General features: G+C 37.1%; 1 protein-coding gene across 3 annotated transcripts in view; it reads left to right on the forward strand.

The window, feature by feature from the left end:
- The window catches only part of KDM4C (lysine demethylase 4C), a 296942-nt gene extending 286503 nt beyond the window's left edge, over nt 1-10439 (forward strand). For all 3 annotated transcript variants that reach the window (XM_035567672.1, XM_035567671.1, XM_035567673.2), the window contains 3 exons: nt 1549-1668; nt 5666-5758; nt 9331-10439. In XM_035567672.1, the coding sequence (XP_035423565.1) occupies nt 1549-1668; nt 5666-5758; nt 9331-9507 (390 nt within the window). In that variant the 3' untranslated portion in view covers nt 9508-10439. The remainder of the gene's footprint in view (nt 1-1548; nt 1669-5665; nt 5759-9330) is intronic.
- Nucleotides 10440-10648: the final 209 nt, after the last annotated feature.

A 10648-nucleotide genomic window follows, 5' to 3' on the forward strand; every position in this document is an offset into this window, starting at 1 on the left:
GTGGACCCATTGGATATGTGGTGAAGTTGAAAGGATACATCTCTCTGGGTCTGTCACAGCAGCATTTGCCAAGCAAACACACATGGTGTGTTTAAGAGCTGTACTCTTGGCATAACTCCTGAGAGATGACAGAGGCAGCATTGTCATCTGTTTTGCAGGAAAGTGTGCTTCTATGAAAGCCAAGCTTTTCTCTGCTTTTCTCATGGGCTGAATCAATTTCATGGATAAGATACATATGATTAAAAATAACTTATAAGGCCTGAATTAGGCTAATATAATATTATGATAAGATAATGTTCCAGTAAGGATCACTGTGGTGCATTTTTGCTCCCACATTTTGAGTTCTTTGTCATGATTGTTGGCCTCAGTTGGAAGTACCTGCTGAACTAAAAAATATGTAAGAGAAATAATATTGTTGGAAATTATTCTATTCTGAGACTTTAAAAACGTAATAGTAACATAGCAACCTGAGATAATACCAGATCCTGCAGAACTTTGTCTCTGTGTCCTTTTACCTGAGCCCTTGGCTTTGTTTTTTGTCTTCCCATTTTATATCTCTTAGCAGTGTGCTCTAATATCATGGACTGAGCAGGTCCTCTCACACCTAGGGGAATACCAATGAAGTAGTGCTAATTTATATCACAAGTCTTCTGATGTAGTCTCTACAAAGTATAGATGCCTTTTTGTGGTTGAATTTTTGGAAGAGATGATTTCAAAAGAAATTGGTGAGGACTTGGCATGACCTCGTCCTTCATGTATTTTCTGATGTGGACAGTTGTAGTAATGGGTGTGTAGTCAATGTGCTCTGCAAATCAGACATTTGGGTGATCAGTCATTTTTGCCCTATGGGGCAAAAGAAATCATAACAAGGGTATGTCACAAGCAGAATGAACTGTGCTGCTCTGACATGCTCAACAAATCAGGCACAAAATTTGGCCAAATCATAGGAAAAAAAACCTGCCTCATGATTTATGGAAAAAAAACACACAATACAAACAAACCAAAGAAACCCTCCACCTGTTCTCCATTGTAAGTATTTAGATTGGACTCTTTCAGTGTTTCTCCATCAGCTAAGCAAAGAACACATTGACATTCTCACCATTTATAGTTTGATCCATCACATTATGTTTCAGTCAGCAGTTAGCATCTAGCAAAAATGTGCTGCAATTAACAAAACATGAGTTATCTGAATATGTAAAAGAAATCATTGCATATATTTGATTGCACTTTAGTGAGCTTTATTTTCAGTGTGTGACAGAAATTAATTTGGGGAAATATATCACAGTTGTTGATAGCTATCTGATCTATGCATATGTTGCCTTGCCAATGCAGCATCAAGCTCTTAAGAGAGTGCTTCTTTGGTCAGTATTTCATTTTCATAAAGGCTAACAGTATCTTCTGTTAGCCCATTAGCAGGATTATAAAACTTGAAACACACATGGTAATAAATCTCCTCCAGTTATCAAGTTGTAAGAAGCAGCTTACTGGTAATTTCAAAGCGTACTGGCTCACTCACTGACGAGAGAATCCATCCTTCTTTATAAATAGAGCAGAGACTGCCTAAAGCTGGGCCCACCTGCAGAGGGAGAGGTTGTCCAAGTGAAATGGCCTGATGGAAAACTGTACGGTGCAAAGTACCTGGGAACAAACACAGCTCACATGTATCAGGTGAGTGTCTATATTTATTAGCGTGTACCTATTTTTGAGATGTGTTTATTGCAAATTGCTCATCTGGCTCTAGTATTGGAGTGGCAGGCCACACACAGCTGCAGAAGGCAGGAATGTGGACTACATTGTAACTGCGAATGCATTTAAATCAGTAAATAAAGCTTTCTAAAACATTAACCAGTACTGTGCATTCCTAGGGAGGTGAGGTTTCACCTGTTCTTCTAAAATCAAGAAATTTGTTTATCTAATGCAACTCAATAGTAATCGGTAGTCTACATTTTATAAGGTTAGCAGGTAGAACATTAAGATTGAAAAATAGCATTTGCTATTGCTCCAGATTATTTACTTATTTATCTCCAGGTTGGTTATTTATTTATTTGATGTCAGGTAATTACATAATTAATGAGATAAAATCAAGTATTGGTATGGGACTACAATGACCCATAGGCATTTAATAAAACAATGGAAAGAAAGACAGTAAAAAGAAGAGTGTAAATAGCCCCACTTTCATTTGTGTTAGGCACTTTTGAATTGATTAACACATAATCAGTCTAAGGAGTGCTTTATCTTTAGCAAAGGCAAAATGACAAAATAAATCTGAACACTGTAGCCTTAAAAGCTTTTTAAGGCTAAAAAGCTGACTTCTGATTTTAGAGACACAGTAATTGTTTTTTTTTTTTTCTTTTTATGTGCTTGCCTTTGAGAAAAATCAGTCAGCAGCTTTGAGTTCCCAAGTGAATGGTAGAAACTGCAATAAAACAATCACAATAATAATAGCACTTCTGGAAGAATGAGAATCTAGGTACATTTCATTTATATATATATATATATATATATATATATATATATATAATCATTTTCACTTATGTAACTCTTTTCATCTGAGGGCCTCACATTACTTTACAAAAATGGCAAATTTGCTATTATATCTGTAGATAAATTAAGGCACAGAGAGGCTAAATGACATGCTGCATTGACCTTCTCAGCTTGCCAATGACTTGCAATCAAATTCAAGTCCTCAAATACCTGATCCCTCGAACTAGTCTCTAAATCTTACTTCTTCTCTTATGTTTAGAGGATGTATTATTTTGTGAAGGTGAAAAGTTCTTTATAAAATATAAAGATAGTTCTATAGTAACATTAATCTTCAGAACATTTAATCTTCTAAACAGCTGGTCTTCTAAGGAATACTGTGAGATTAGATTAATGTAGTTGTTATCTTTAATATTTGAAGAAAACTGAAATAGGAATAACGAACTTTTTGCCTTATTTGAATCCTCTTTGGCAACGTGTTGAAATCAGTTTAATTTAAGGAAAATGGATTAGCGTAAGGAGGTTTGGTAAGGTTTGCAGTTCCTCAGCATAACAATGATGAGAGACTATTGCAATCTGGCTTTAACAAACCAATTTTATTTTTTTTAATAAACTGTGGAGATAGCAAAGATCAGGGGGAGTCCAGATTACACTACATAGGATTTTGGTGATTTAACAAGTATTTCAGTCTGTAGGACAGGACAGCCACAACATGACCACAGATTACAGGAAGTCTATGACATGGAGGGTGCAAGGCTAACTTCAAGACACATCAGTAGTGTGTCCTATGTTCTTTCTACACGGCCTGTCTGATAGACTCCAGGACACTCTTCTGCAGGTTATGAAATCTCTGTTGGACCCTTGAGATTCTCTTGCCAAGTCATTTGCTCTTCCTTAGAGGACACATACCACAAAAGGAGAGACTGAAAAGGGGTCTCTGAAACAGGTTTTAATGTGTGATACAAAAATGTATTCTACTTGGATAAATCTTTGAATTGTCCTCATGTTCATGAGGCACAGAGTGTGACAATACCTGTGCATGCAAGATTTATGACAAAATGCACCAGAATTCATGTCATCTAGTTTAACATTTGCTACCTGGTTATCCTACACAATCCCCAAGCAGAGCTGTACGTACCAAATGTTCATGTACATACCAAGGTGTTCATTTCAAGTCAAATTGGTAACGAGATCTACCTGCATGATGTCATTTTTAATATTGGCATGATAGTTATCAGAATTTATTTTTGATTTTCATTTGAGATGGTTAAGTTATTCATTCACACTACTAATTGTTTTCTATCAATTTCAGCTAACCCTTTAGTTTTTGATGTCTTGTTAAAAGAAAATCTTATGGAGACAATAACATGGTACACAGACACAGTACAGCAGCAGAAGTGCAAATAAAGTAACTTGCTGGATATAATAGATGATTTGAAATGTAGTACTTACCATCAGGATTAAGTTGGAGCTCTTAGAGATGGTGGCTTTATATTTTGTATGAATCATGATTCTACTGAAAGTCTAGTGGAGGGCTTGTGTTTGCCTTTAATGGTATGGCAAATTTATTTCCAGTCTAGTATGGTGAAATACAGCTGAAAAAATTCCAGTTGCTCATCATTGCAAAAGTTCAATATATTTCACACTGCAAACATGCCAAATTCTGTGATATGAAGCAGTTTCCTCCCACTTCACACTACTAATAAAAACAAAGGGATTGCCCATTCAGGAAGCCATTTTCTGATCACGTGGAGATAGCAGAATTTATTTCCTGCCCAGTTCTTTCACTAGCAATGCAAAAAACATATTACTAATGGTATTAAGCAAAAGCATACTACCGAATTTATTATGCAGTAGGCAGCAGGAATAGCAGATAGTCTGCTACTGCATCATTCTGAAAAATACCTAAATTGCCATGATTTGATTAAACAAGCTTCAGCCAAAAGGATCTTCAAGATCCTGTAATGTTCTGGTGGCAGACTTGGCCTGTGGGGTTAGTAACAGGAACAAAGGAACAAACATGACTTTTGTGTTTTCTTTACATGGCTGTGCTCTGTGGAGTGCTCTGTGGATTTTAAATGAATTCCAGATTTGTCCCCATAAACTCCTGTAAAAGATCTTACTTTTGAAGAAGTTAATAGTTCACAGATCCCTACCTCTGACTTTTGACAATGGGTATGCTATATTGGATTTTTCAGCTGTTCAAAATTAATCTGAAACATGCAATCATGGCATCGAACCTACAAAAGCCACTCCATCTACAAGTTCAAATACATGATTTTTCAGATTTATCTATGATAATACTTGGATAAGTTAATGTTTTTGTATGTATGCATTTGGGCTTATTCTTCCACCGTAAGTCTGTTGTTATTCAAGTGGTCTCATTAAGTGAAATGGGACTTCTTTTAAGTTCTTGCCAAACTTTTAAGTACAGTTTCACTAGGAACTAAAACTGCAGTTCTAGATAATAGCTGAAAGTCACAATTGTTAGATGAAGTATGAAAAAAAAATCAGCAGCTCCTGAAAGGCATAAATGCTTCAAAGCCTCAGCATTTTAACATTCCTCACACCTAGTTACATTTCCTTTCTCATTTTCTGCTAACGGGGTTCATCTTGGATTAAATCTAAACCTAAGCATGATAAAGCTTTTCATCTTCTGAACACAGCATTTTAAAGAAATTCCATCAGATTCAATAAAATTCTATTAACTGCTATTTCCTTAGTTGTCACTCATACTTTCTTTCGTTTGACATAGTCTTCCTCAACCTTGAAGCACAGGATGTTAAAATTAATTTTTTTATTTATTAGAAGCAAGAAAAAGAAAGAAGCAAATAAAAATGACATGAAGACATTTTAATATGTTAGTCCAACAAATTATTTTGTCTGTGTTGTTACTGCTTAGCATTCTTAACCTAATGATTTTTATTTTATTGTGTATGTGTCAGTATTGATTTTGAAGTCTCTGCTTAGATATTATTTTTGACTTATGAAGGTGCTGCAATTTCTTAGAAATAACATTCTTCCTGTTTTATCTCAATTTTACCATCCTACAATAGATAGCAAAGTATTTGTGTATAAATCTTTGCTTGCACACGCATTTTATTTGGAGGCATTCCAAGAAACTTCCTACAGGAGTAAATTGTGGTTTTGTGTATAAATAGACTTTTTTTTTTTTATAAATTAGGTTGAGTTTGAGGATGGTTCTCAAATAGTAATGAAGAGAGAAGAGATCTATACACTAGATGAAGAGCTTCCTAAAAGAGTAAAAGCACGTTTTGTAAGTATTCTCTAACTCTATGGTATTTGTATGTTCAAAATGCAGTTAACACTGTTCTTAGCTTTATTCTTGACTTTCACTTTAAATAGTGTAATAATTTTTTGAAGCATGACTGGCTAAATTGGCACAACAGTTAGTACAAGTACACATTTGCCAGTGTGAATGATTAGCTCTTCTTCCAGTATAGGCAAATACTGTTGTCAGACTTTATTCTTGTCTCCAAAAAAGTTCATCTTGGTAGAACATCTGTCAGATATATAATATATAATATTTCAAATTTAAAAAATGATAAATATTGTGTTCTTTCGGAATGTGTATGCTTTCTAAAAACTTTACATATGTTCTCAGAGCTTTCTGATTTTTAAAGCATTGAATTTAATAAAAATTCAATTAACTTTCCCTAAGAAACAGATCACCTGATCAAAACTCATAAATATCACTGGCATGACTTATTAGCATTTCACTACTCTTCAGTTTAAAACCAAAGCTTCACTATGTTTTTCCAGTTCCTTGCAGTTCCAAACAACATTTACCTAGTCATTTATGTATAAGCCACTCAGGAAGGAGTTGAGGTTCATAAAAAACATAAGTTTGAAAATGGAGAGTTTCATCATACAGCTACTGGAGGATACAGATTGCTGCTATTACCTGTCTTTCTTACTAATGATAAATTTTTGTGTAGTCCTACTCATTGCTACTTCTATACAGAAGAGCACCATGTCCTTCTCAAGGCCATGTTCTATTTTAGTGCTCTTTGTTCAAAACCGTGCATCGCAAGGTATGTTACCTTTCTTAAGTAAAACTATAGCATAAAGATGTAAAAGTCTTATCACAATTGAGAACAAACAATAATTCACGGTTGTGAATAATAATAATAATAATAATAATAAAACCTCTTATTCGAAGAATCCTGTTGATGCAGCTTTGAAATCTGATTTGTGATGTTGACAGCCAACATGGCTTCAGTAAGGGCAGATCATACCTGACAAATCTGGTGGCCCTCTACAATGGGGTTACAGCATTGATGGATAGGGGGAGAGCAACTGACATCATCTACCTGGACTTGTGCAAAGCATTTGACACAGTCCTGCATGACATCCTTGTCTCTAAATTGGAGAGACGTGGATTTGAAGGGTGGACCACTTGGTGGGTGAGGAATTGTCTGGATGGTTGCACTCAGAGTTGCAGTCAGTGGCTCAGTGTCCAAGCAGGGATCAGTAATAGTGGTGTTCCTCAGGGGTCAGTATCGGGACCAACACGGTTTAAGATCTTTGTTGGTGACCTGGACAGTGGGATTGAGCGCACCCTCAGCACGTTTGCCAATGACACCAAGCTGTGTGGTGAGGTTGACATGCTGAAGGGAAGGGATGCCATCCAGAGGGACCTGAACAGGCCTGAGAGGTGGGCCTGTGCAAACCTCATGAGGTTCAACAAGGCCAAGTGCAAGGTTCTGCACCTGAGTCAGGAAAATCCCAAGCACAAATAAAGGCTGGGCAAAAAAATGGATCAAGACCAGCTGTGAAGAAAAGGACCTGGGGGTGTTGATTGATGAGAAGCTCAACATGAGTCAGCCATGTGCGCTTGCAGCTCAGAAAGCCAACCGTATGCTGGGATGCATCAAAAGCAGTGTGGCCAGCAGGGCAAGGGAGGTGATTGTCCCCCTCTGCTCTGCTCTCATTAGACCCCACCTGGAGTCCCCCCACCTGTATTCAGCTGTGGGGCCCCCAGCACAAGAAGGACATACTAGGACGAGTCCAGAGGAGGGTCACAGGGATGATTAAAGGGCTGGAACACCTCTTTTATGAAGACAGGCTGAGGGAGTTAGCTTGGAGAAGAGAAGGCTCCAGAGAGACCTTGCAGTGGCCTTCCAGTACCTAAAGGGGGCCTACAGGAAAGCTGGAGAGGGACTTTTTGTCAGGGAGCGTAGTGATAGGACAAGGAGTAATGGTTTTCAAATAAAAGAGGGTAGATTTAGATTAAATATTCAGAAGAAATTCTTTATGGAGCAGGTGGTGAGGCACTGGAACAGGTTGCCCAGAGAAGCTGTGGATGCCCCATACCTGGAGGTATTCAAGGTCAGGCTGGATGGGGCTTCGGGCAGCCTGGTCTAGTGGAAGGTGTCCCTGCCCATGGCAGGGGGTTGGAACTGGGTGATCTTTAAGGCCCCTTCCAACCCTAACCGTTCTGTGACTCTATGAAAGGGAGAGCATCACACAGTGTATTTTTCATTCCTTCAGGGAGGTGGGGTCATACACAATTCCTGCTCACATATCCGTTATGTGACATTACTTAGCTGATTCTTGAGAGGTATGTGGCATGGTGGGGGAATAATGTGTAGAGTTGATTCTTCATGCATCAGCTGAGATGAGTTTAGTGGACTAGCACAGCATTACATATAAAGTTGGCTGAGTGAATCTGACTTTCCTTTTCTATGCTTCTTGCCATATGCACCTGTCATTAGTGTCTGCTTTCAGCCAGTTCTCAACAGCCGCCCCCTACGTGGATGCTATGTATTTCAGAAGCTAGGGATGTGTCAGAGACAAGGATTGAAAGCCAGGGATAAAAGAGAGAGAGAAATCTGAGGCTTTCAGCCTGCTAAGGGAGTGTCCACTAGCAGGATACCCTTCTTTCACTGAAGGAAAGAAATAAGAGTAGGACTGTTTTTTCCAGTGGGAGGTGCAGTGATCAAATATTCCCGACTAAGTGTTGCGGTTTATCCCCAGCAGGCAGCACGGCACCACACAGCTGCTCGCTCACCCTTCCCAGGTGGGATGGGGCAGAGAATTGGAAAGGTAAAAGGGAGGGAACTCCTGGGCTGAGATAAAGACAGATCTCTAGGTAAAGCAAAAGCCACGTGCACAAGCAAAGCAAAAGAAGGAAATCATTCGCTACTTCCCATTGGCAGGCAGATATTCAGTCACTGCCAGGAAAGCAGGGCTCATCAGCTGTCCTGGCTGTGTCCCCTCCCAAGTTCTTGTGCACCGCCAGCATCCTCATGGACAGGGCAGCATAAGAAGCAGACCTGAAAGACCTTCACTCTGTGTAAGCACTGCTCTGCAATAACTTAAAACAGCAGTGTGTTATCACCACTATTTTCATCAAAAATTCAAAACACAACATTGTGTGAGCCTCTGCGATGAAAATTAACTTTGTCCCAGCTAAAACCGTGACACTAAGACACTTTTTCTGTCCATTTATTTGCGATAAGTGCACACATCTTTAAGTGTTCTAATCATCTAACGTTAAGATAGATGTCTTGGAAATTGTTAAATGAACCATCTGGCTATATTCAATGTTTTTTTTTCATTATATACAGAAAGCATTTCAATACCATTTTTTGTTTTAGGGACTATTGATAAAAAGCTTTTATAATTAACTGCATGTTCTGTAGAATATAAACTGTTGCATTTCAATAAGAATATCAATTCAGACAGCTGGGGTTATGCTATTTTTTTTAAATGTCATTTTTGTAGTTCAGTATTTTATTTTTGCATTTGACACCATTAAATTTATATGGAAGTTAAGTATAAAACTGTACTCAGACCTTTGAATGAATTAATGTCTGGTTTTAGTCTACAGCCTCTGTCATGAGATTTGAAGACACATTTTATGGAGCAGATATTATCCTGGGAGAGAAGAAGAGACAGAGAGTACTGAGCTCCCGTTTTAGGAATGAATATGTGGATGATCCAGGATACCGCACCTTCTTAAAAAGCTCATTCCAGAAGCACTGCCAGAAGGGATTATAAAGAAGTAACAAAGAGCCAAAGACAGACAGACAGACAAACATACACACACACACAGACACACACAAACACACACACACACTATGTTAGACTGGTTACAGGTGACTAAAAATCATACAATGTTAGTTGCAATTGGTTTTGGTTTAATTAAATACCTGGTTTTACAGTGAACCAGTCTATACATGAGACTGGTAAGTTGAAGTACTTGAGTTATGATTTCTTCAGTTAATGCATTAAAGATTTTGTAGCATTTTGCATTATGAAACTAAGAGGGAAAACCAAGTGAGAGTAAATGGAATTAAACAGTGATATGCTGAAGAAAAATTTCAGTCCTGCTTGCCTTGAAATTAGTGGTAAAATTCCATTTGAATTACTGGAGAAGATTCATATTGAAAAAAGGAACCATTTTAGTAACCAGAGACAATTTTTTCAGTGGCTCTTTTTTTTTTTTTTTTTTTTTTCTGCAGGTAGGAAAGGATGTTAAATTTAATAATGCCAGTTTTATAAAACATTTTTAAAGCAAATACAAATATGTACAGGATTAAGACAAATAAAAGCTGTACTTACTTTGTACAGTGCTTTTACATTTTTATGTCACTACTGCTTTCAGTAGGGTTTGATGTGGACTCAGCTGTTGACTTAAATATTTTTGGCTTTTAAGAAAGGTATCTTCAGCACAGCAATGGTGTTTTGTATATTTAAGAGAGATTTTTGCAGTTATTTTTAAACATTTTTCATAAGATCTATTAAAAAATATCTATTTGTAAAATAAAATTTTCTTTCATTATGTGTATGAAATACTAGAGTTTAAATATATATACTTAACAGACTAGTTTTGAATGGATATAATATGGTCTTCCTTTTAAAATAATATTCTATCAATGTAATAATGTTTTAAATAAGCATATAAATAAAAAAAAATCCTTTTACTTGCATCATTATGTCTGTTGATGTGATTATCAATTCTAGTATCCTATACCTATGGGAATCAAGAAGCTTCACTATCTGCAGTATGCATGTAGTTTCCTGAACACAACACACACATCTTAGTATCAAAATAGTAATTTGATAAATATTGTACTTTAATTTCTTGTCTTTATATTTCTATTCAGTCTTTGGGATCTTGACCTTTTTGGAAGTTTCA

The sequence above is a fragment of the Cygnus atratus genome, chromosome Z (assembly GCF_013377495.2).
Source record: "Cygnus atratus isolate AKBS03 ecotype Queensland, Australia chromosome Z, CAtr_DNAZoo_HiC_assembly, whole genome shotgun sequence".
NCBI classification, from domain to species: Eukaryota; Metazoa; Chordata; class Aves; order Anseriformes; family Anatidae; genus Cygnus; species Cygnus atratus.